General features: G+C 45.2%; 1 protein-coding gene across 1 annotated transcript in view; it reads right to left on the reverse strand.

The window, feature by feature from the left end:
* Positions 1 to 22,332, reverse strand: part of LOC106562491 (death-associated protein kinase 3) — a 539,985-nt gene extending 517,653 nt beyond the window's left edge. Inside the window, exons 1-7 of the mRNA XM_082958026.1 lie at positions 22,149 to 22,332; positions 21,352 to 21,508; positions 10,864 to 11,085; positions 9,538 to 9,584; positions 9,259 to 9,350; positions 4,055 to 4,184; positions 781 to 856 (exon numbers count right to left, since the gene is read on the reverse strand). Of these exons, the coding sequence (XP_082814152.1) occupies positions 781 to 856; positions 4,055 to 4,184; positions 9,259 to 9,350; positions 9,538 to 9,584; positions 10,864 to 11,085; positions 21,352 to 21,494 (710 nt within the window). The 5' untranslated portion in view covers positions 21,495 to 21,508; positions 22,149 to 22,332. The remainder of the gene's footprint in view (positions 1 to 780; positions 857 to 4,054; positions 4,185 to 9,258; positions 9,351 to 9,537; positions 9,585 to 10,863; positions 11,086 to 21,351; positions 21,509 to 22,148) is intronic.
* Between the last annotated feature and the right edge of the window lie 5,233 nt (positions 22,333 to 27,565).

Below are 27,565 nucleotides of genomic sequence, written 5' to 3' on the forward strand. Positions count from 1 at the left end.
GTATGTTTCATTTATGTCTGTAGTGTACCGTGATGTTAAAACATGTTTAATGTAGTGTACCATGCTGTTAAAACATGTTTAATGTAGTGTACCATGTACCATGATGTTAAAACATGTTTAATGTAGTGTACCATGATGTTAAAACATGTTTAATGTAGTGTACCATGATGTTAAAACATGTTTAATGTTGTGTTGAACTCCTATGAAGGGTTCATGGATAGTGTGGTTCATGCTTCATGTTGTGTTGAACTCCTATGAAGGGTTCATGGATAGTGTGGTTCATGCTTCATGTTGTGATGAACTCCTATGAAGGGTTCATGCATAGTGTGGTTCATGCTTCATGTTGTGTTGAACTCCTAGGAAGGGTTCATGGATAGTGTGGTTCATGCTTCATGTTGTGTTGAACTCCTATGAAGGGTTCATGGATAGTGTGGTTCATGCTTCATGTTGTGTTGAACTCCTATGAAGGGTTCATGGATAGTGGGGTTCATGCTTCATGTTGTGTTGAACTCCTATGAAGGGTTCATGGATAGTGTGGTTCATGCTTCATGTTGTGTTGAACTCCTATGAAGGGTTCATGGATAGTGTGGTTCATGCTTCATGTTGTGTTGAACTCCTACGAAGGGTTCATGGATAGTGTGGTTCATGCTTCATGTTGTGTTGAACTCCTACGAAGGGTTCATGGATAGTGTGGTTCATGCTTCATGTTGTGTTGAACTCCTATGAAGGGTTCATGGATAGTGTGGTTCATGCTTCATGTTGTGATGAACCTAAACTCACAGGATGTAGGTGATGACTCCTATACTCCACATATCTGCCTCCAGTCCCAGTGGTTCGTAGTTCACTATCTCTGGGGCTGAAACAGACAGTTGACCAATCAGCAGAACTCTGCACTAATGCATCAGTAATAGAACGGTGAGTGGATCGAAACAGTGTACTTTCTATTATTAACTTGAATGTGTCAATAACAGACAGAAGGTCACTAGATGACTGAATGAATGATGGGAAAGTATTTACATCAAAACAGTGCATTTCCTGTTAATACCTGAGATTTGTCAGGGTCTCATCAACACATTGAACTCATGAACACATTGGACGCATCAACACATGGACACATCAACACATGGACACATCAACACATGGACGCATCAACACATGGACACATCAACACATCAACACATGGACACATCAACACATGGACGCATCAACACATGGACGCATCAACACATGGACACATCAACACATGGACGCATCAACACATGGACACATCAACACATGGACACATCAACACATGGACGCATCAACACATTGGACGCATCAACACATTGGACGCATCAACACATGGACGCATCAACACATGGACACATCAACACATGGACACGTCAACACATGGACGCATCAACACATTGGACGCATCAACACATTGGATGCATCGACACATGGACACATCGACACATGGACACATCAACACATGGACGCATCAACACATTGGACGCATCAACACATGGACGCATCAACACATGGACACATCAACACATGGACACATCAACACATGGACGCATCAACACATGGACGCATCAACACATGGACGCATCAACACATGGACGCATCAACACATGGACACATCAACACATGGACACATCAACACATGGACGCATCGACACATGGACACATCGACACATGGACGCATCAACACATGGACACATCAACACATGGACACATCAACACATGGACACATCAACACATGGACACATCAACACATGGACACATAAACACATGGACACATCAACACATTGGACACGTCAACACATGGACACAGGGTCTCATGAACTCAAGAACACCTCGAACTGGACAAAGATTTTTTTCTTTAACCAGTTCCGAAGCGAAGGATACACTGCTTTCTCGAGACCAGGCTCAAATCCTCGTCATTCGCGTGAAGAAAAGACAGAGAAAAAGGGGGCGGAGGTCGGGGTGCCTTGTGAGAATTCGTAGGCGAGTGAGTAAACCACCACTACCATCTGTTCTATTGGTCAAGGTGCAATCACTGGAGAATAAACTGGATGATCTACGATTAAGACTATCCTACCAACGGAACATTAGGAACTATAATATCTTTTGTTTCACCGAGTCGTGGTTGAATGACGACACGGATAATATAGAGCTGGCTGGGGTTTCCGTGCATTGGCAAGACAGAACAGCCTCGTCTGGTAAGACGAGGGGTGGGGGAGATGTGTCTATTTGTCAATAACATCTGGTGTGTCATGTCTAATATTAAAGAAGTCTCAAGGTATTGCTCGCCTGAGGTAGAGTACCTCATGATAAGCTGTAGACCACACTATCTACCAAGAGAGTTCTCATCTATATTATTCGCAGCTGTCTATTTACCACCACAAACAGATGCTGGCACTAAGACCGCTCTCAACGAGCTGTTTAAGGCCATAAACTAACAAGAAAATGCTCAACCAGAAGCGACGCTCCTAGTGACCGGGGACTTTAATGCAGGCAAACTTAAATCTGTTTTACCTCATTTCTACCAGCATGTCACGTGCAACCAGAGGAAAAAAACTGTAGACCTCCTTTACTCCACACACAGAAACGTGTACAAAGCTCTCCCTCGCCCTCCATTTGGCAAATCTGACCATAATTCTATCCTCCTGATTCCTGCTTACAAGTAAAAACTAAAGCAGGAAGTACCAGTAACTCGCTCAATACGGACGGAAGTGGTCAGATGACACGGATGCTATGCTACAGGACTGTTTTGCTAGCACAGACTGGAATATGTTCCGGGATTCATCCAATGGCAATGAGGAGTACATCACATCAGTCACCGGCTTCATCAATAAGTGCATCGTCGTCCCCACAGTGACAGTACGTACATATCCCAACCAGATGCCATGGATTACAGGCAACATCTACACCGAGTTAAAGGCTTGAGTTGCCGCTTTCAAGGAGGGGGACACTAATCCGGACGCTTATAATGAATCCTGCTAAACAGGCAAAGGATCAATACAGGACTAAGATTGAATCCTACTACACCGGCTCTGACGCTTGTCGGATGTGGCAGGGCTTGCAAACTATTACAAAGGGAAACCCAGCCGCGAGCTGCCCAGTGACGCGAGCCTACCAGACGAGCTAAATGCCTTTTATGCTCGCTTCGAGGCAAGCAACACTGAAGCATGCATAAGAGCACCAGCTGTTCCAGATGACTGTGTGATCAAGCTCTCCATAGCCGATGTGAGAAGGAGAGTGATGGAGTACTGCTTCAGATGACCTGGCCTCCACAATCACCCGACCTCAACCCAATTGAGATGGTTTGGGATGAGTTGGACCACAGAGTGAAGGAAAAGCAGCCAACAACTGCTCAGCATATGTGAGAACTCCTTCAAGACTGTTGGAAAAGCATTCCAGGTCAAGCTGGTTGAGAGAATGCCAAGAGTGTACAAAGCTGTAATCAAGGCAAAGGGTGGCTACTTTTAAGAATCTATAATATAAAAAATATTAGGATTTTTTTAAACACTTTTTCATTTACTAAATTATTTCATATGTGTTAATTCATAGTTTTGATGTCTTCACTATTATTCTACAATGTAGAAAATTGTACAAATAAAGGAAAACCCTTGGATGAGTAGGTGTGTCCAAACTTTTGACTGGTATTGTATATGATTCAAGCAGACCAACATAGTCCCTGTGAAGGTAACCTGCCTAAATTATTACCGCCCCGTATCACTCATGTCGGTATATAGCCTCGGTATTGTTATTTTATTGTGTTACTTTTTTATTTTATTGTATTTTTCACTTTAGTTTATTTAGTAAATATCTTCTTAAGTCTATTTCTTGAACTGCCTTATTGGTTAAGGGCTTGTAAGTAAACATTTCCCTGTAAGGTCTACACCTGTTGTATTCATCATTTCGCTGTAAGGTCTACACCTGTTGTATTCGGCACATGTGACAAATAACATTTGATTTGACATTGATAATGTAGTTATTCATATTCATGTGTAGCGGTCTAGTTATGACATGTTTATGTGAGCCAGTCTCAAGACTGCAATCTTACCCACAAATTCAGGAGTCCCAAAAATGTTTTTAAACTCTGCTCCCGCCTCGATTTTGTGAGCGAGTCCAAAATCGATTAGTTTGATCCTTGGCAAGGGCACATTTTTGTCCAACAGCATGATGTTCTCAGGCTGAAAAACAGAAAGAGAGTGAAGGGATTTGCTGAGAGAGCGTTTCTGATCATTAGTGTGCATGAGTTTACTGGCCCTGTTGCAGTCCTGTCTCCTTAGGTTCAAAATGATCAGAAAATAATGATAAACCCCTTTAAACCCAATGTCAGATAAACCCTGTCAACCTGTCAAACCCAAAGTCAGATAAACCCTGTCAACCTGTCAAACCCAACGTCAGATAAACCCTGTCAAACCCAACGTCAGACAAACCCTGTCAAACCCAACGTCAGATAAACCCTGTCAAACCCAATGTCAGATAAACCCTGTCAAACCCAACGTCAGATAAACCCTGTCAAACCCAACGTCAGATAAACCCTGTCAACCTGTCAAACCCAACGTCAGATAAACCCTGTCAAACCCAACGTCAGATAAACCCTGTCAAACCCAACATCAGATAAATCCTGTCAACCTGTCAAACCCAACGTCAGATAAACCCTGTCAAACCCAACGTCAGATAAACCCTGTCAAACCCAACATCAGATAAACCCTGTCAAACCCAACGTCAGATAAACCCTGTCAAACCCAACGTCAGATAAACCCTGTCAAACCCAACATCAGATAAACCCTGTCAAACCCAACGTCAGATAAACCCTGTCAAACCCAACGTCAGATAAACCCCTTCAAACCCAACGTCAGATAAACCCTGTCAGCCTGTTAAACCCAACATCAGATAAACCCTGTCAAACCCAAAGTCAGATAAACCCTGTCAACCTGTGGAACCCAACGTCAGATAAACCCTGTCAGCCTGTCAAACCCAACGTCAGATAAACCCTGTCAACCTGTCAAACCCAAAGTCAGATAAACCCTGTCAAACCCAACGTCAGATAAACCCCTTCAAACCCAACGTCAGATAAACCCTGTCAAACCCAACGTCAGATAAACCCCGTCAAACCCAACGTGGGTGTAAGAAGTCAAATCAATCAAATCAATCAAATTTATTTTTATATAGCCCTTCGTACATCAGCTGATATTCTGAAAGTGCTGTACAGAAACCCAGCCTAAAACCCCAAACAGCAAGCAAAGCATGTGAAAGAAGCACGGTGGCTAGGAAAAACTCCCTAGGAAAAACTCCCTAGAAAGGCCAAAAACCTAGGAAGAAACCTAGAGAGGAACCAGGCTATGAGGGGTGGCCAGTCCTCTTCTGGCTGTGCAGGGTGGATATTATAACAGAACATGGTCAAGATGTTAAAATGTTAAAATGTTCATAAATGACCAGCATGGTCAAATAATAATAATCATAGTAGTTGTCGAGGGTGCAACAAGCACGTCCGGTGAACAGGTCAGGGTTCCATAGCCGCAGGCAGAACAGTTGAAACTGGAGCAGCAGCACGGCCAGGTGGACTGGGGACAGCAAGGAGTCATCATACCAGGTAGTCCTGAGGCATGGTCCTAGGGCTCAGGTCCTCCGAGAGAAAGACAGAAAGAGAGAAAGAGAGAATTAGAGAGAGCATATTTAAATACACACAGGACACCGGATAAGACAAGAGAAATACTCCAGATGTAACAGACTGACCCTAGCCCCCCGACACATAAACTACTGCAGCATAAATACTGGAGGCTGAGACAGGAGGGATCAGAAGACACTGTGGCCCCATCCGATGATACCCCCGGACAGGGCCAAACAGGCAGGATATAACCCCACCCACTTTGCCAAAGCACAGCCCCCACACCACTAGAGGGACGTCTCCAACCACCAACTTACCGTCCTAAGACAAGGCCGAGTATAGCCCACAACGATCTCCGCCATGGCACAACCCAAGGGGGGGGCGCCAACCCAGACAGGAAGACCACGACCACTGTCAGAGGGCTTAAGCACGTGTTGAAAGAGTAGTCCAGCCTTATTAAATGGATGTCCTGTCATATTCTGCAGGGCTACTCCTCTCCTCCTGTTTCCTGCATCTGGGTGACACCTTTTAAACAAACCCAGAAGGTCAAACATGTTGCCCTCCGACCTTCTATCCCCGTGACCGGACTGTGTTCCTGACTTTGGCATTGCCAGCCAGCTGTGGTGTAAAGGAGACTTCCTATGTACCCCTGGCCTTCATATTTACCTCAGTCTGTAAAGTCTGCATCCCAAATGTCACCCGTCTGCCCTCCCTCTCCCTCCCATCTCTTTTGTCTCTCCCTCTCCCTCCTGTCTCTTTTGTCTCTCCCTCTCCCTCCTTTCTCTTTTGTCTCTCCCTCTCCCTCCTGTCTCTTTTGTCTCTCCCTCTCCCTCCTGTCTCTTTTGTCTCTCCCTCTCCCTCCCGTCTCTTTTGTCTCTCCCTCTCCCTCCTTTCTCTTTTGTCTCTCCCTCTCCCTCCTTTCTCTTTTGTCTCTCCCTCTCCCTCCTTTCTCTTTTGTCTCTCCCTCCTGTCTCTTTTGTCTCTCCCTCCCGTCTCTTTTGTCTCTCCCTCTCCCTCCTTTCTCTTTTGTCTCTCCCTCCCCTGTCTCTTTTGTCTCTCCCGCTCCCTCCCGTCTCTTTCGTCTCCCCTCCCTCTCCCGTCTCTTTCGTCTCTCCCTCTCCCTCCCGTCTCTTTCGTCTCCCCCTCTCCCCTGTCTCTTTTGTCTCCCCCTCCCTCGTCTCTTTCGTCTCCCCCTCTCCCTCTCCCGTCTCTTTCATCTCCTCCTCTCTCTCCCCTGTCTCTTTTGTCTCCCCCTCCTTCTCCCATCTCTTTCGTCTCTCCCTCTCCCCTGTCCCTTTCGTCTCCTCCTCCCTCTCCCCTGTCTCTTTCGTCTCCCCCTCCCTCTCCCCTCTTTCATCTCCTCCCTCTCCCCTGTCTCTTTTGTCTCCCCCTCCCTCTCCCCTCTTTCATCTCCTCCTTCTCCCCTGTCTCTTTCATCTCTCCCCCTCCCTCGTCTCTTTCGTCTCCCTCTTCTTATCCCTTCCCCGTCTCTCCCTCCCCCAGTCTTCCTGTGGTGAGACCACAGCTAGCCTCTCTGTCAACGCCGGGAAGGACTGCACCCTTATTGAACGCTTTTCCCATACCTGACACAGCACTTTCTCTCTCTCTCCCCCTCTCTGTCCTTCTCTCTATCTGAGGTAAAGTGCTGTGAGCTGCAACCCCCCCCAAGTGTGTCTCTTATTAATGGGATTTACAGTATGAAGCTCTCAGCAGTACAGATTTCAGCAGTCCAGCCCTCATTTAAGCAAGCTCATGACAAGACCATAATGTATTATACAGTACCTGCAGTCTAAAGTGTTACCAATTTGACCATACATCTCTAAACAGTTGTATATTTCAGCTTCACTTTGTACAGCAGTCTAAACATCGTTCTATATATCTATCATCTTCGTACTGCAGTCTAAACATCTTTCTATAAATCTTTCATCTTTGTACAGCAGTCTAAACATGTTTCAATATATCTCTCATCTTTGTACAGCAGTCTAAACATCTTGCTATATATCTATCATCTTTGTACAGTAGTCTAAACATCTTTCTATATAAATTCAGCAAAAAAATAAACGTCCCTTTTTCAGGACTCTGTCTTTCAAAGATAGGGCTAGGGCCATTCCCCCCAGAAATGTCCGGGAACTTGCAGGTGCCTTGGTGGAAGAGTTGGGTAACATCTCACAGCAGGAACTGGCAAATCTGGTGCAGTCTATGAGGAGGAGATGCACTGCAGTACTTAATGCAGCTGGTGGCCACACCAGATACTGACTGTTACTTTTGATTTTTACCCCCCCCTTTGTTCAGGGACACATTATTCCATTTCTGTTAGTCACATGTCTGTGGAACTTTTTCAGTTTACGTCTCAGTTGTTGAATCTTGTTATGTTCATACAAATATTTACACATGTTAAGTTTGCTGAAAATTAACACCGTTGACAGTGAGAGGACGTATCTTTATTTGCTGAGTTTATCTCTCATCTTTGTACAGCAGTCTATAGATCTCTCTATATATCTCTCATCGTTGTACAGCAGTCTAAACATCTTGCTATATATCTCTCATCTTTGTACAGCAGTCTACACATCCTGTTTTATATCTATCATCTTTGTACAGCAGTCTATAGATCTTTCTATATGTCTCTGATCTGTGCAGGCCGTGGCAATAGAGCGCTCTATTCTGCAACTTCCTTTTATTATAGTCCTGTACTATACAACTTCCTCCTATTGTAGCCCTGTAGTTCTCTTTCATTAGCGAGGAGGACCAGTGTGTTGTTAGGATGGCACCATGGTAGTTATCGTTCATTAGAGAGGAGGACCAGTGTGTTGTTAGGATGGCACCATGGTAGTTATCGTTCATTAGAGAGGAGGACCAGTGTGTTGTTAGGATGGCACCATGGTAGTTATCGTTCATTAGAGAGGAGGACCAGTGTGTTGTTAGGATGGCACCATGGTAGTTATCGTTCATTAGAGAGGAGGACCAGCATGTTGTTAGGATGGCACCATGGTAGATATCGTTCATTAGAGAGGAGGACCAGTGTGTTGTTAGGATGGCACCATGGTAGTTATCGTTCATTAGAGAGGAGGACCAGTGTGTTGTTAGGATGGCACCATGGTAGTTATCGTTCATTAGAGAGGAGGACCAGCGTGTTGTTAGGATGGCACCATGGTAGTTATCATTCATTAGAGAGGAGGACCAGGGTGTTGTTAGGATGGCACCATGGTAGTTATCATTCATTAGAGAGGGGGACCAGGGTGTTGTGCTCAGTTGCAGCTGCTCTTCTGAATGAATGACATCACTAGACTGGCTCACCTAACAGGGCTGTTGGCCACAGAGATTATTTGTCACCATAGAAACGAAATCTTGTCCTCGCCTCTAAAATGGCTTCCCTCATTGGTAGTGCCTCATAAAGGCAACACACACATACACACACACACACACACACACACACACACACACACACACACACACACACACACACACACACACACACACACACGTGTATGTGTGTGTGTGTGTGAGTATGTGTGTGTACACAGTATGTGTGTGTGTATATGTGTGTGTGTGTGTGTGTGTGTGTACACAGTGTGTGTGTGTGTGTGTGTGTGTGTGTGTGTGTGTGTGTGTGTGTGTGTGTGTGTGTGTGTGTGTGTGTGTGTGTACAGTACCTTGAGGTCAAAGTGTGCTATCTTCCTAGAGTGGAGGTAGTGGACCCCCTCCAGGATCTGTTTGATGAACTGAGTAGCCTCCTCTTCACTCATTTTTACATTTACATTTTAGTCATTTAGCAGACGCTCTTATCCAGAGCGACTTACAAATTGGTGGATTCACCTTATAATATCCAGTGGAACAACCACTTTACAATAGTGCATCTAAATCTTTTAAGGGGGGGGTTAGAAGGATTACTTTATCCTATCCCAGGTATTCCTTGAAGAGGTGGGGTTTCAGAGACTCCTTCTGGGACAGGAAGTCAAACAGCTCTCCCCCTGACACCCTGCAACACACACACACACACACACACACACACACACACACACATACATACATACATACATACATACATACATACATACATACATACATACATACATACATACATACATACATACATACATACATACATACATACATACATACATACATACATACATACACACACGCACGCACGCACGCACGCACACACACACACACACAGGCTTACACACACACACACATATATATACACACACACACACACACACACACACACACACACACACACACACACACACACACACACACACACACACACACACACACACACACACACACACACATATACACACACACGCACACACACTGAGCATCTCTCCATCATAGCACAACAGATGTTACAGGTGAAAGATAAAACCAGACTGGCTCCCAGGCTAAGACTGTATTTGTTAGATAAAACCAGTCTGGCTCCCAGGCTAAGACTGTATTTGTTAGGTAAAACCAGACTGGCTCCCAGGCTAAGACTGTATTTGTTAGATAAAACCAGTCTGGCTCCCAGGCTAAGACTGTGTTTGTTAGATAAAACCAGACTGGCTCCCAGGCTAAGACTGTGTTTGTTAGATAAAACCAGTCTGGCTCCCAGGCTAAGACTGTGTTTGTTAGATAAAACCAGTCTGGCTCCCAGGCTAAGACTGTGTTTGTTAGATAAAACCAGACTGGCTCCCAGGCTAAGACTGTGTTTGTTAGATAAAACCAGACTGGCTCCCAGGCTAAGACTGTGTTTGTTAGATAAAACCAGACTGGCTCCCAGGCTAAGACTGTATTTGTTAGAGTCTTAGGCAGACACATTATTTGTTGATGACTTTTCATGGATTATACATGACTACAACGTTTCTTCAAATCAGGGTGCATTTCTCTGGCTTCGTTCTGATTTGTCCGGACCATAAACAGTCTATGGTCTATGGCCCGTACACACAAAGCCTCTCTAAGTGTAGGAAGGGCTGATCTAGGATCAGATCCCTCGTCTATATAATCTGATTCATTATGATCTAAAGGGCTAAACTGATCTGAGATCAGACCATTTTTCTACTCTGAGAGGCTTTTGTGGATACGGGCCCAGAGGTGTGCACTACAAAGCAGGATCAATGAGTTAGCCAGCTAACTTTTGATAAAACAACCAGAAATAACCACAACATTTTCTGGTTCATTAAGAATGCTAATCTTAGAGATGGGTTTCTAGTTGTTGAGTCAACTAAATCATTCCCATCTGGTTTGTAGTATTCCTCTCTGGTGTGACTCACAGCTCCAGGATGAGCACCACGTCAGTACGGTGCTCGTAGACATCGTGGAAGGTGACTATGTTGGGGTGTTGTGTCTGCTGTAGGATGTTGACCTCTCTCTCTATCTCCTCCCTCCTGACCCCCCGCCGGCTGGATCTGCTCTGACGTTTCTTGATGAATTTAGCAGCGAACTCCAGACCTGTGCTCTTCTCCCAGCAACGCTTCACGATGGCAAACTGACCGCTGGAACACAGAATGAGAGAAGGACACAAAAATGATGGAGAAAAAATATTCAGCAACACAATGTATGTTTTCTTGAAAATGAATGATTATGTTGTTAAAACCTACAACATGTGGTCTCAACAGAATCCAATCAGACGAAGGCCAGATGGGACAGTATGTTAACACCTACAACATATGGCCTCTACAGAATCAGATCAGAAGAAGGCCAGATGGGACAGTATGTTAACACCTACAACATGTGGCCTCTACAGAATCAGATCAGAAGAAGGCCAGATGGGACGGTATGTTAACACCTACAACATGTGGTCTCTACAGAATCAGATCAGAAGAAGGCCAGATGGGACGGTATGTTAACACCTACAACATGTGGTCTCTACAGAATCAGATCAGAAGAAGGCCAGATGGGACGGTATGTTAACACCTACAACATGTGGTCTCTACAGAATCAGAGTGGATACTATAACTTGCAGACTTGTTTACGCTGCTGTGCGTTTTTGTTGCCGATCTTACTTTGCTACCTGACGGTTTTAACTTTTTCATTACTGTATATTTTTACATTTTCCCTCACTCAACTTTTTTCATTCAACTTTTTTTACCCCGGAGGTTTTATCTGGACATGGTTCGTCAGGACTTCAAACAGCCGAAGCTAAGTAACATTAACATGATGCCTTCTAATTGCAGTCGTTGTACTTATAATATACAGGAGAACGATCGCCTTACGGTAAGGATAGCTGTGCTGCAAGCCCAGCTTCAGACGCAATCGTTAGGAAAGGGTAATTTCAGTGTAGGAAAGGATGAAACAGCGTCTGTGCCACCAGTAAGTACAGATAGTAACGTTAGTATAAACCCCCTCGCACGGTCCCCGCAGCCGGACAACTTTCTCATGGCTTCTGGAGGGAAATGCTGTAGGAATGCTCAACCGGTGTCGCTTATTCAGCCGACAGAAACTTTCAACCGGTTCTCCCCATTAAGCGAGTTGGAGTCGGAGGCCGAGACTTCTCTGGTCTCTACTCCTCCTTCTCTGGTCTCTACTCCTCCTAATGGCTCCCACCATTAGCTCTGACAAATTGAAAACCCTAGTCATTGGCGACTCCATTACCCGCAGTATTAGACTTAAAACTAATCATCCAGTGATCATACACTGTTTACCAGGGGGCAGGGCTACCGACATTAAGGCTAATCTAAAGACGGTGCTGGCTAAAGCTAAAACTGGCGAGTGTAGAGAGTATAGAGATATTGTTATCCACGTCGGCACCAACGATGTTAGGATGAAACAGTCAGAGGTCACCAAGCGCAACATAGCTTCAGCGTGTAAATCAGCTAGAAAGATGTGTCGGCATCGATTAATTGTCTCTGGCCCCCTCCCAGTTAGGGGGAGTGATGAGCTCTACAGCAGAGTCTCACAACTCAATCGCTGGTTGAAAACTGTGTTCTGCCCCTCCCAAAAGATAGAATTTGTAGATAATTGGCCCTCTTTCTGGGACTCACCCACAAACAGGACCAAGCCTGGTCTGTTGAGGAGTGACAGACTCCATCCTAGCTGGAGGGGTGCTCTCATCTTATCTACGAACATAGACAGGGCTCTAACTCCTCTAGCTCCACAATGAAATAGGGTGCAGGCCAGGCAGCAGGCTGTTAGCTTAGTGGAGTCTGCCACTAGCACAGTCAGCGTAGTCAGCTCAGCTTTCCCCATTGAGACCGTGTCTGTGCCTCGATCTAGGTTGGGCAAAATTAAAAATGGCGGCATTCGCTTTAGCAATCTCACTAGTATAAAGACCTCCTCCATCCCTGCCATTATTGAAAGAGATTGTGACCTCGGCGTTACTCTGGACCCTGATCTCTCTTTTGAACAACATATCAAGACTGTTTCAAGGACAGCTTTTTTCCATCTACGTAACCTCACATCTCAAAATTGGGTTACTTAATGTTAGATCCTTCACTTCCAAGGCAGTTATAGTCAATGAACTAATCACTGATCATAATCTTGATGTGATTGGCCTGACTGAAACATGGCTTAAGCCTGATGAATTTACTGTGTTAAATGAGGCCTCACCCCCTGGTTACACTAGTGACCATACCCCCCGTGCATCCGGCAAAGGCGGAGGTGTTGCTAACATTTACGATAGCAAATTTCAATTTACAAAAAAAAAAACAATGACGTTTTCGTCTTTTGAGCTTCTAGTCATGAAATCTATGCAGCCTACTCACTCACTTTTTATAGCTACTGTTTACAGGCCTCCTGAGCCATATGCAGTGTTCCTCACTGAGTTCCCTGAATTCCTATCGGATCTTGTAGTCATAGCAGATAATATTCAAATTTTTGGTGGAAAAGTCCACAGACCCACTCCAAAAGGCTTTCGGAGCCATCATCGACTCAGTGGGTTTTGTCCAACATGTCTCTGGGCCTACTCACTGCCACAGTCATACTCTGGACCTAGTTTTGTCCCATGGAATAAATGTTGTGGATCTTAATGTTTTTCCTCATAATCCTGGATTATCGGACCACCATTTTATTGCGTTTGCAATTGCAACAAATAATCTGCTCAGACCCCAACCAAGGAGCATTAAAAGTCGTGCTATAAATTCTCAGACAACCCAAAGATTCCTTGATGCCCTTCCAGACTCCCTCTGCCTACCCAAGGACGTCAGAGGACAAAAATCAGTTAACCACCTAACCGAGGAACTCAATTTAACCTTGCGCAATACCCTAGATGCAGTTGCACCCCTAAAAATTAAGCAAGCTTCCAGAAAATTGGAACGGAAATGGCGCCACACCAAACTGGAAGTCTTCCGACTAGCTTGGAAAGACAGTACCGTGCAGTATCGAAGAGCCCTCACTGCTGCTCGATCATCCTATTTTTCTAACTTAATTGAGGAAAATAAGAACAATCCGAAATTTCTTTTTGATACTGTCGCAAAGCTAACTAAAAAGCAGCATTCGCAAATGGAGGATGGCTTTCACTTCAGCAGTAATACATTTATGAACTTCTTTGAGGAAAAGATCATGATCATTAGAAAGCAAATTACGGACTCCTCTTTAAATCTGGGTATTCCTCCAAAGCTCCATTGTCCTGAGTCTGCCCAACTCTGCCAGGACCTAGGATCAAGGGAGATACTAAAGTGTTTTAGTACTATATCTCTTGACACAATGATGAAAATAATCATGGCCTCCAAACCCTCAAGCTGCATACTGGACCCTATTCCAACTAAACTACTGAAAGAGCTGCTTCCTGTGCTTGGCCCTCCTATGTTGAACATAATAAACGGCTCTCTATCCACCGGATGTGTACCAAGCTCACTAAAAGTGGCAGTAATAAAACCTCTCTTGAAAAAGCCGAATCTTGACCCAGAAATGATAAAAAACTATCGGCCTATATCGAATCTTCCATTCCTCTCAAAAAATTTTGAAAAAGCTGTTGCACAGCAACTCACTGCCTTCCTGAAGACAAACAATGTATACGAAACGCTTCAGTCTGGTTTTAGACCCCATCATAGCACTGAGACTGCACTTGTGAAGGTGGTAAATGACCTTTTAATGACGTCAGACCGAGGCTCTGCATCTGTCCTCGTGCTCCTAGATCTTAGTGCCGCTTTTGATACCATCGATCACCACATTCTTTTGGAGAGATTGGAAACCCAAATTGGTCTACATAGACAAGTTCTGGCCTGGTTTAGATCTTATCTGTCAGAAAGATATCAGTTTGTCTCTGTGAATGGTTTGTCCTCTGACAAATCAATTGTAAATTTCGGTGTTCCTCAAGGTTCCGTTTTAGGACCACTATTGTTTTCACTATATATTTTACCTCTTCGGGATGTCATTCGAAAACATAATGTTAAATTTCACTGCTATGCGGACGACACACAGCTGTACATTTCAATGAAACATGGTGAAGCTGTCATGTCCTGACCAGCAGATGGAGCTGTTGTAGTAGTTTTGGGGTCAGGACGTGGCAGTCTTGTGTGTGTGAATGTTCTGTGTTGGTCTTGTGACTCCTGATCAGGAACAGCTGGGGATCGTTGTTCCTGATTGGGAGTCATATATGTAGGAGTATATTTGTCACTTGGTTTTGTGGGTAGTTGTTTTTGCACTGCGTTTAATAGCCTGCAGAACTGTTGCCATCTTTATTGTTTTGTCAAGTGGATGCTTTACGCCTTTAAAAAAAAATTCAAACCATGAGTATCCATATTCCCGCTGCGTCTTGGTCCTCTTCTCTCCAGTACGACATTTTCTGAGACGAGTACGACATTTTTTGTGACAGAAGCCCCAAAATTGCCCTCGCTAGAAGCCTGTGTTTCAGACATAAAGAAGTGGATGGCTGCAAACTTTCTACTTTTAAACTCGGACAAAACAGAGATGCTTGTTCTAGTCCCAAGAAACAAAGAGATCTTCTGTTGAATCTGACAATTAATCTGGATGGTTGTACAGTCGTCTCAAATAAAACTGTGAAGGACCTCGGCGTTACTCTGGACCCTGATCTCTCTTTTGAACAACATATCAAGACTGTTTCAAGGACAGCTTTTTTCCATCTACGTAACATTGCAAAAATCAGAAACTTTCTGTCCAAAAATGACAGAAAAATTAATCCATGCTTTTGTTACTTCTAGGCTGGACTACTGCAATGCTCTACTTTCCGGCTAACCGGATAAAGCACTAAATAAACTTCAGTTAGTGCTAAATACGGCTGCTAGAATCCTGACTTGAACCCCAAAAAATTATCATATTACTCCAGTGCTATCCTCCCTACACTGGCTTCCTGTTAAGGCAAGGGCTGATTTCAAGGTTTTACTGCTAACCTACAAAGCATTACATGGGCTTGCTCCTACCTACCTTTCCGATTTGGTCCTGCCGTACATACCTACACGTACGCTACGGTCACAAGACGCAGGCCTCCTAATTGTCCATAGAATTTCTAAGCAAACGGCTGGAGGTAGGGCTTTCTCCTATAGAGCTCCATTTTTATGGAATGGTCTGCCTACCCATGTGAGAGACGCAGACTCAGTCTCAACCTTTAAGTCTTTACTGAAGACTTATCTCTTCAGTAGGTCCTATGATTAAGTATAGTCTGGCCCAGGAGTGTGAAGGTGAACGGAAAGGCTGGAGCAACGAACCGCCCTTGCTGTCTCTGCCTTGCCGGTTCCCCTCTCTCCACTGGGATTCTCTGCCTCTAACCCTATTACAGGGGCTGAGTCACTGGCGTACTGGTTTTCTTCCATGCCGTCCATGGGAGGGGTGCGTCACTTGAGTGGGCTGAGTCACTGACGTGGTCTTCCTGTCTGGGTTGGCGCCCCCCCCTTGGGTTGTGCCGTGGCGGAGATCTTTGTGGGCTATACTCAGCCTTGTCTTAGGACGGTAAGTTGGTGGTTGGAGACATCCCTCTAGTGGTGTGGGGGCTGTGCTTTGGCAAAGTGGGTGGGGTTATATCCTGCCTGTTTGGCCCTGTCCGGGGGTTTCATCGGATGGGGCCACAGTGTCTCCTGATCCCTCCTGTCTCAGCCTCCAGTATTTATGCTGCAGTAGTTTATGTGTCGGGGGGCTAGGGTCAGTCTGTTACATCTGGAGTATTTCTCTTGTCTTATCCGGTGTCCTGTGTGAATTTAAATATGCTCTCTCTAATTCTCTTTCTCTCTTTCTGTCTTTCTCTCGGAGGACCTGAGCCCTAGGACCATGCCTCAGGACTACCTGGCATGATGACTCCTTGCTGTCCCCAGTCCACCTGGCCGTGCTGCTGCTCCAGTTTCAACTGTTCTGCCTGCGGCTATGGAACCCTGACCTGTTCACCGGACGTGCTTGTTGCACCCTCGACAACTACTATGACTATTATTATTTGACCATGCTGGTCATTTATGAACATTTTAACATCTTGACCATGTTCTGTTATAATATCCACCCGGCACAGCCAGAAGAGGACTGGCCACCCCTCATAGCCTGGTTCCTCTCTAGGTTTCTTCCTAGGTTTTTGGCCTTTCTAGGGAGTTTTTCCTAGCCACCGTGCTTCTTTCACATGCATTGCTTGCTGTTTGGGGTTTTAGGCTGGGTTTCTGTACAGCACTTTGAGATATCAGCTGATGTACGAAGGGCTATATAAATAAATTTGATTTGATTTGATCAGAAGAAGGCCAGATGGGACGGTATGTTAACACCTACAACATGTGGTCTCTACAGAATCAGATCAAAAGAAGGCCAGATGGGACGGTATGTTAACACCTACAACATGTGGCCTCTACAGAATCAGATCAGACGAAGGGCAGATGGGACCGTATGTTATTTCCGTATCAGAGGATATTGTCAAGAGGATTTTCATGTATTATTACAATATTACATTTCTAATGTTTGTTGCGGTGGAAACACTGTCTCTTTAAACACTGTAAATGACCACGGTGCAGTCAGAAGGTGTGGTATGTGTGAAGGGTTAACTCAATTTGTCCTACAGAATGTTCAGACATTTCTTCCTGCGAGGCTACCGATCTATTCATAGTGTAGTGGCAATACAGCAGCGTGAGCTAAGCCTGACAACTCTGGGGTTTTACATCATACACTTTCACAGACAACTAAACATATCCAAATACCATTCGCTGTTGTACACACCTGTGTTCACTGCATACGGTCGCCTATGGTAGCCTATGATTTAGTATTCTGTCCCCTGTACAATGGAACCAGGAGAACAGCACCAGAAGTCACTCTGAGCTAAATCAAGCGCTCCTCAAATTCTTCCAATACTTGGATGTATTGACCCAACTCTGGGCTTGTATCCTCACATATAACAGAGCAAAGAAAGGACACCAAGAGGACGAGGGAATTAAGTCAACGGTCATTCAGTGGCTGTGTACCATAGCTGCACCCTTCACTCTTAGAAAAAAAGGGCTCCAAAAGGGTTCTTTGGCTGTTCACATAGGAGAACCCTGTTTGGTTCCAGGTAGATCCATTTTTGGTTCCAGACAGAACTATTTGGGGTTCCATGTAGAACCCTCTGTGTAAAGGGTTCTACCCTCTGTGTAAAGCGTTCAACATTGAACTCAAAAAGGGTTCTTCAAAGGGTTCTCCTATGGGGACAGCCGAAGAACCCTTTTAGGTTCTAGATAGAACCTTTTTTTCTAAGAGTGTATATTCCCTATAGAGTGCACTGCTTATGTCCAGGGCCGATAGGGGGCCATTTGGGGCACAGACAGTGACCGTGACTCCATGTGTTTTTCCTCTACTGTCAGTACAGTGAGACAGTGAGGTAAAGTAACACTCCACTTCCTCATTCATAGTGTAGCTGTGTGATTAAACATAGACACACATTTCTAAAGATAGAAGGAGGCCATCTTTAAACTGCAGCGTGAGGAGTGACTGCCTGCCAGCTCAGCCTCTAGAGGAGGAGTGACTGCCTGTCAGCTCAGCTGCCTCTAGAGGAGGAGTGACTGCCTGTCAGCTCAGCTGTCTCTAGAGGAGGAGTGACTGCCTGTCAGCTCAGCTGCCTCTAGAGGAGGAGTGACTGCCTGTCAGCTCAGCCTCTAGAGGAGTGACTGCCTGTCAGCTCAGCTGTCTCTAGAGGAGGAGTGACTGCCTGCCAGCTCAGCCTGTAGAGGAGGAGTAACTCCCTGTCAGCTCAGCCTCTAGAGGAGGACTGATTGCCTGCCAGCTCAGCTGCCTCTAGAGGAGGAGTGACTGCCTGTCAGCTCAGCCTCTAGAGGAGGAGTGATTGCCTGCCAGCTCAGCCTCTAGAGGAGGAGTGACTGCCTGTCAGCTCAGCTGCCTCTAGAGGAGGAGTGACTGCCTGTCAGCTCAGCTGTCTCTAGAGGAGGAGTGACTGCCTGTCAGCTCAGCTGCCTCTAGAGGAGGAGTGACTGCCTGTCAGCTCAGCTGTCTCTAGAGGAGGAGTGACTGCCTGTCAGCTCAGCTGCCTCTAGAGGAGGAGTGACTGCCTGCCAGCTGCCTCTAGAGGAGGAGTGACTGCCTGCCAGCTGTCTCTAAAGGAGGAGTGACTGCCTGCCAGCTCAGCCTCTAGAGGAGGAGTGACTGCCTGCTAGCTCAGCCTCTAGAGGAGGAGTGACTGCCTGCCAGCTCAGCCTCTAGAGGAGGAGTGACTGCCTGCCAGCTCAGCCTCTAGAGGAGGAGTGACTGCCTGCCAGCTCAGCCTCTAGAGGAGGAGTGACTGCCTGCCAGCTCAGCCTCTAGAGGAGGAGTGACTGCCTGCCAGCTCAGCCTCTAGAGGAGGAGTGACTGCCTGTCAGCTCAGCCTCTAGAGGAGAAGTGACTTCATATAAACTACTGGGTCACTGAGTACAGCCTGAGTGGTTTGAGAACCCGGTCAGTACAGGAAGAAAACAATGTTACCTCAACCAAGATTCCCTTCATCTCTTTGAAACATGTAGTTTTGAACTGTGTTGGTTTCCAGACTGGGTAAAGCTACAGACAGGGAACTGAGATAGAGCTGCACATAGAGCCTAATGGCTTGTAGTGATGAGCTGCATGTCTATGACCATGTTATAACATCCACCTTGTTGTCTTCTAATATGAACAAAAACAGAACTACACATTGTGAGGCAGGCTCAAAGGAAGCCTTTTAAACAGGGCTTTAATCTACGTCATATTACTGAGACTACCTTTAAACAGGTCTTTAATCTACGTCATATTACTGAGTCTACCTTTAAACAGGTCTTTAATCTACGTCATATTACTGAGTCTACCTTTAAACAGGTCTTCAATCTACGTCATATTACTGAGTCTACCTTCAAACAGGGCTTTAATCTACGTCATATTACTGAGTCTACCTTTAAACAGGTCTTTCAGCTACGTCATATTACTGAGTCTACCTTCAAACAGGGCTTTAATCTACGTCATATTACTGAGTCTACCTTCAAACAGGGCTTTAATCTACGTCATATTACTGAGTCTACCTTCAAACAGGGCTTTAATCTACGTCATATTACTGAGTCTACCTTTAAACAGGTCTTTCAGCTACGTCATATTACTGAGTCTACCTTCAAACAGGGCTTTAATCTACGTCATATTACTGAGTCTACCTTTAAACAGGTCTTTAATCTACGTCATATTACTGAGTCTACCTTTAAACAGGTCTTTAATCTACGTCATATTACTGAGTCTACCTTTAAACAGGTCTTCAATCTACGTCATATTACTGAGTCTACCTTCAAACAGGGCTTTAATCTACGTCATATTACTGAGTCTACCTTTAAACAGGTCTTTCAGCTACGTCATATTACTGAGTCTACCTTCAAACAGGGCTTTAATCTACGTCATATTACTGAGTCTACCTTCAAACAGGGCTTTAATCTACGTCATATTACTGAGTCTACCTTCAAACAGGGCTTTAATCTACGTCATATTACTGAGTCTACCTTTAAACAGGTCTTTCAGCTACGTCATATTACTGAGTCTACCTTCAAACAGGGCTTTAATCTACGTCATATTACTGAGTCTACCTTTAAACAGGTCTTTAATCTACATCATATTACTGAGTCTACCTTCAAACAGGGCTTTAATCTACGTCATATTACTGAGTCTACCTTTAAACAGGTCTTTAATCTACGTCATATTACTGAGTCTACCTTCAAACAGGTCTTTCAGCTACGTCATATTACTGAGTCTCCCAACGTTCTAACCACTAGGCTACCTGCTGGTTACTGACCCAACGCTCTAACTACTAGGCTACCTGCTGGTTACTGGCCCAACGCTCTAACCACTAGGCTACCTGCTGGTAACTAGCCCAACGCTCTAACCACTAGGCTACCTGCTGGTTACTGACCCAACGCTCTAACCACTAGGCTACCTGCTGGTTACTGACCCAACGCTCTAACCACTAGGCTACCTGCTGGTTACTGACCCAACGCTCTAACCACTAGGCTACCTGCTGGTTACTGACCTAACGCTCTAACCACTAGGCTACCTGCTGGTTACTGGCCCAACGCTCTAACTACTAGGCTACCTGCTGGTTACTGACCCAACGCTCTAACCACTAGGCTACCTGCTGGTTACTGGCCCAACGCTCTAACCACTAGGCTACCTGCTGGTTACTGGCCCAACGCTCTAACTACTAGGCTACCTGCTGGTTACTGGCCCAACGCTCTAACCACTAGGCTACCTGCTGGTTACTGGCCCAACGCTCTAACCACTAGGCTACCTGCTGGTTACTGGCCCAACGCTCTAACCACTAGGCTACTTGCTGGTTACTGGCCCAACACTCTAACCACTAGGCTACCTGCTGGTTACTGGCCCAACGCTCTAACCACTAGACTACCTGCCGCCCCTATGGAATACTGTACCTTCCTAATTCTTCTCCGATGTCGTAGAAATCCTCCACTGTCTGCTGCTTGAACAGGGCCATGCCTGCAGTCATTGACGGGGACGATGCCGGGGTTATGATGTGTAATATAGCTGTCTCAGATGGGTTCTCTATTCCTCCCATTATAGAAGTAAACCCTGTGTAAAAGAACAGAATAATATGATAGTTCAGCAGGTGCAGTGTGGTGTCTGCTTGGAGTTGTACAATAACAAACATGGAGACGTGCAACATGGCCAACATCACCAAATCAGAGAAACATTTAGCCTAGTACAAAACAAAACGTGTCTTTTTTTAAATGATCATTACAATATATGAATTATGAGTATAACCTGTTATAACTAGTGTTATAATGAAGCAATAAGGCCAGAGGAGATGTGGTATATGGCCAATATACCACGGCTAACGGCTGTTCTTACGTACGACCAGCGCAATAAGAGGTGCCTTATTGCTATTATAAACTGGTTACCAACATAATTAGAGCAGTAAAAATAAATGTTTTATCATACCTGTGGTATACGGTCATGGCAGTCAGCCAATCAGCATTCAGGGCTGGAACCACCCAGTTTATAACTAGTGTTATTACATACTATTACTACTAGACTGTTGGCCAGCTCTGATTAGCAACTTATTGTAGGCACATTTGATGGGACTTCATAGCCTGCATCATCAAATATCAAGGGCAATTGTGCGGCGCAAGACCTTAGATGACGCACACAGATAACCATTAGAATAAAGTTAAATAGACCACAATATAGAGCCATTTTAAAAAGTTCTTACCATGTTGAAATGACTGTCAAAGCGTGTCCACAAACTTCTTCGTTCACTCTCGTTTCTTTTCAAAGTTTACCGAGCACCGTGTTGACGGCATTTCGCTACTGACCAGGCGCGCTCTCAGGTTCCCGGCGCGCTCTTGCGCCAAACTAAACGTCTCTTGTTACCAACGCGGTAGAGCTGCCTTCCCTGGGTGTATTTTCAATGTTACAAATACAAGTCTGTGTTCTCTTCCACTGCGTACAACATACAATAGGTGGACAAAACATTAGGAACACCTGCTCTTTCCATGACAGACTGACCAGGTGAATCCAGGTGAACGCTATGATCCCTTATTCATGTCACTTGTTAAATCCACTTCAATCAGTGTAGATGAAGGGGAGGAGACAGGTTAAAGAAGGATTTTTAAGCCTTGAGACAAATTGAGACATGGATTGTGTATGTGTGTCATTCAGAGGGTGAATGTGCAAGACAAAAGAACGGGGTATGGTAGTAGGTGACAGGAACACTGGTTTGTGTCAAGACCTGCAACACTGCTGGGTTTTTCACGCTCAGTAGTTTCCTGTGTGTATCAAGAATGGTCCACCACTCAAAGGACATCCAGACAACTTGACACAACTGTGGGAAGCATTGGAGTCGACATGGGCCAGCATCCCTGTGGAACGCTTTAACACCTTGTAGAGTCCATGACCCAAAGAAGGCTGTTCTGAGGGCAAAAGATCAGTGAAACTCAATATCAGGAACGTGTTCCTGAAAATGTGACACTCAGTGTACATAGTAAGGTATTCTATAGTAAGGAGTATTGAAACGCCCTGGCATGCTGTGCAGTGCAGTATCTATACCACAAGAGGGCACTATAGCACTAGAACATTAACACAGACACCATCACCTTGTAATTATACTGCATCAGGGATCGGCTGCTAATAGAAGGAATTGAGATCCTGAAAGTCAAAGTGCTGATATTACAGGATAGAGAGACAGAGAGAGAGAGACAGAGAGAGAGAGAGAGACAGAGACAGAGAGAGCGACCGAGAGAGAGAGACAGAGACACAGAGAGAGAGAGAGAGAGAGAGAGAGAGAGAGAGAGAGAGAGAGAGAGAGAGAGAGAGAATACCTGATCACTGTGACTGACCCAAACTTAAGGAAAGCTTTGACTATGTACAGACTCAGTCAACATATTTTTATTTTTTTATTTTATTTATTTCACCTTTATTTAACCAGGTAGGCTAGTTGAGAACAAGTTCTCATTTACAACTGTGACCTGGCTAAGAATAAAGCTAAGCAGCTCGACACATACAACAACACAGAGTTACACATGGAGTAAAACAAACATACAGTCAATAATACAGTAGAAAAGTCTATATACAGCATGTGCAAATGAGGTAGGATAAGAGAGGTAAGGCAATAAATAGGCCATGGTGGCGAAGTAATTACAATATAGTAATTAAACACTGGAATGGTAGATGTGCAGAAGATGAATGTGCAAGTAGAGATTCTGGGGTGCAAAGGAGCATAAAAAATACATAAATACAGTATGGGGATGAGGTAGATTGGATGGGCTATTTACAGATGAGCTATGTACAGGTGCAGTGATCTGTGAGCTGCTCTGACAGCTGGTACTTAAAGCTAGTGAGGGAGGTAACAGGTCCTCCCTCACTATCGGAGAAGAAGTTGGTGAACCAGGCTAGGCAGTCATTTGAGAAACCAAGGCTGTTGAGTCTGCCAATAAGAATGTTGTGACTGACAGAGTTGAAAGCCTTGGCCAGGTCGATGAATACGGCTGCACAGTAATGTCTCTTATTGATGGCGGTTATGATGTCATTTAGGACCTTGAGCGTGGCTGAGGTGCACCCATGACCAGCTCTGAAACCAGATTGCATAGCGGAGAAGGTACGGTGGGATTCGAAATGGTCAGTAATCTGTTTGTTAACTTGGCTTTTGAAGACCTTAGAAAGGCAGGGTAGGATAGATATAGGTCTGTAGCAGTTTGGGTCTAGAGTGTCACCCCCTTTGAAGAGGGGGGATGACTGCGGCAGCTTTCCAATCTATGGGAATCTCAGATGATACGAAAGAGAGGTTGAACAAACTAGAAATAGGGGTTGCAACAATTTCGGTAGATAATTTTAGAAAGAGAGGGTCCAGATTGTCTAGCCCAGCTGATTTGTAGGGGTTCAAATTTTGCAGCTCTTTCAGAACATCAGCTAACTGGATTTGGGTGAAGGAGAAGTGGGGGAGGTTTGGGCGAGTTGCTGTGGGGAGTGCAGGGCTGTTGACCGGGGTAGGGGTAGCCAGGTGGAAAGCATGGCCAGCCGTAGAAAAATGCTTATTGAAATTCTCAATTATAGTGGATTTATCGGTGGTAACAGTGTTTCCTAGCCTCAGTGCAGTGGGCAGCTGGGAGGAGGTGCTCTTATTCTCCATGGACTTTACAGTGTCCCAGAACTTTTTTGAGTTTGTACTACAGGATGCAAATTTCTGTTTGAAAAAGCTAGCCTTAGCTTTCCTAACTGCCTGTGTATATTGGTTCCTAACTTACCTGAAAAGTTGCATATCACGGGGGCTATTCGATGCTAATACAGAACGCCACAGGATGTTTTTGTGCTGGTCAAGGGCAGACAGGTCTGGAGTGAACCAAGGGCTATATCTGTTCCTGGTTCATGGAGCATGCTTGTTTAAGATGGTGAAGAAGGCACTTTTAAAGAATAACCAGGCATCCTCTACTGACGGGAAGAGGTCAGTGTCATTCCAGGATACACCGGCCAGGTCGATTAGAAAGGCCTGCTCCCAGAAGTGTTTTAGGGAGCGTTTGACAGTGATGAGGGGAGGTCGTTTGGTCGCAGACCCATTACGGATGCAGGCAATGAGGCAGTGATCGCTGAGATCTTGGTTGAAAACAGCAGAGGTGTATTTAGAGGGCACGTTGGTTAGGATGATATCTATGAGGGTGTCCGTGTTTACGGATTTGGGGTGTTACCTGGTAGGTTCATTGATAATTTGTGTGAGATTGAGGGCATCAAGCTTAGATTGTAGGATGGCCGGGGTGTAAAGCATGTCCCAGTTTAGGTCACCAAGCAGCACGAGCTCTGAAGATAGCCTTGCAATTGAGAGAGGCCACCAGTAGGCAGACCTGGCTCTCAAGAGAAGACAGGCTATATGCACACTGCCCACAAAACGAGGTGGAAACTGAGCTGCACTTCCTAACCTCCTGCCAAATGTATGACCATATTAGAGACACATATTTCCCTCAGATTACACAGACCCACAAAGAATTTGAAAACAAACCCAATTTTGATAAACTCCCATGTCTACTGGGTGAAATACCACAGTGTGACATCACAGCAGCAAGACTTGTGACCTGTTGCCACAAGAAAAGGGCAACCAGTGAAGAACAAACACCATTGTAAATACAACCCATATTTATGCTTATTTATTTTCCCTTTTGTACTTTTAACTATTTGCACATCATTACAACAGTGTATATAGACATAATATTACATTTGAAATATCTTTATAATTTTGGAACTTTCGTGAGTGTAATGTTTACTGTTCATTTTTAGTGCTTATTTCACTTTTGTATATTATCTATTTCACTTGCTTTGGCAATGTAAACATATGTTTCCCAATAATGCCCTTAAATTGAAATTGATATTGAATTGAAATTGAATACAGAGGCAGAGAGAGAGAGAGAAAGCAGGATATTTTTAGAAAGATATGTGAACACTAAGTTTCTAACCACATCAGTCCCAGTGGATCAGGAGAGGACCGATGGGTCCAGGTAGTGGATCAGGAGAGGACAGATGGGTCCAGGTAGTGGATCAGGAGAGGACAGATGACAGATGGGTCCAGGTAGTGGATCAGGAGAGGACAGATGGGTCCAGGTAGTGGATAAGGAGAGGACAGATGACAGATGGGTCCAGGTAGTGGATCTGGAGAGGACAGATGGGTCCAGGTTGTGGATCAGGAGAGGACCGATGGGTCCAGGTAGTGGATCAGGAGAGGATAGATGACAGATGGGTCCAGGTAGTGGATCAGGAGAGGACAGATGGGTCCAGGTAGTGGATCAGGAGAGGACCGATGGGTCCAGGTAGTGGATCAGGAGAGGACAGATGGGTCCAGGTAGTGGATCAGGAGAGGACAGATGGGTCCAGGTAGTGGATCAGGAGAGGACAGATGACAGATGGGTCCAGGTAGTGGATCAGGAGAGGACAGATGACAGATGGGTCCAGGTAGTGGATCAGGAGAGGACAGATGACAGATGGGTCCAGGTAGTGGATCAGGAGAGGACAGATGACAGATGGGTCCAGGTAGTGGATCAGGAGAGGACCGATGACAGATGGGTCCAGGTAGTGGATCAGGAGAGGAAAGATGGGTCCAGGTAGTGGATCAGGAGAGGACCGATGGGTCCAGGTAGTGGATCAGGAGAGGACCGATGACAGATGGGTCCAGGTAGTGGATCAGGAGAGGACCGATGACAGATGGGTCCAGGTAGTGGATCAGGAGAGGACCGATGACAGATGGGTCCAGGTAGTGGATCAGGAGAGGACAGATGACAGATGGGTCCAGGTAGTGGATCAGGAGAGGACAGATGACAGATGGGTCCAGGTAGTGGATCAGGAGAGGACCGATGACAGATGGGTCCAGGTAGTGGATCAGGAGAGGACAGATGGGTCCAGGTAGTGGATCAGGAGAGGACAGATGACAGATGGGTCCAGGTAGTGGATCAGGAGAGGACAGATGACAGATGGGTCCAGGTAGTGGATCAGGAGAGGACAGATGGGTCCAGGTAGTGGATCAGGAGAGGACAGATGACAGATGTGGTGGCAATGACAGAGAACAGATAATAGAAGATAATCAACCAATGGTATCAGATTCTGTACTCTGGTTGATTCTCATCACCCAGAGTACAGAATCTGTTACCATTGGTTGATTCTCATCACCCAATGGTAACAGATTCTGTACTCTGGGTGATGAGAATCAACCAATGGTATCAGATTCTGTACTCTGGGTGATGAGAATCAACCAATGGAATCAGATTCTGTACTCTGGGTAAATGTAATTACAGCGTCAGGTATTTATATCCATGCTGGGAAGATGCTGGGAGTGTCCCTCTTATTATGGGAATGATATATCACATTTCATCTGTCCAGCAGAAAACACAGTGAAAACATCACAATGTTTGTCAGCTTGGTTTCAGACTTATTTTCTTATTTTACGCCAATGTAAGTTCATCTGTTTACTTGTGGACAGACAGACAGACAGACAGACAGACAGACAGACAGACAGACAGACAGACAGACAGACAGACAGACAGACAGACAGACAGACAGACAGACAGACAGACAGACAGACAGACAGACAGACAGACAGACAGACAGACAGACAGAGGTTATTTAACGGGGTACATGTTCTCTTAGGGTTGGCAG

The sequence above is a fragment of the Salmo salar genome, chromosome 11, assembly GCF_965601325.2.
Source record: "Salmo salar chromosome 11, fSalSal1, whole genome shotgun sequence".
Lineage (NCBI taxonomy): Eukaryota > Metazoa > Chordata > Actinopteri > Salmoniformes > Salmonidae > Salmo > Salmo salar.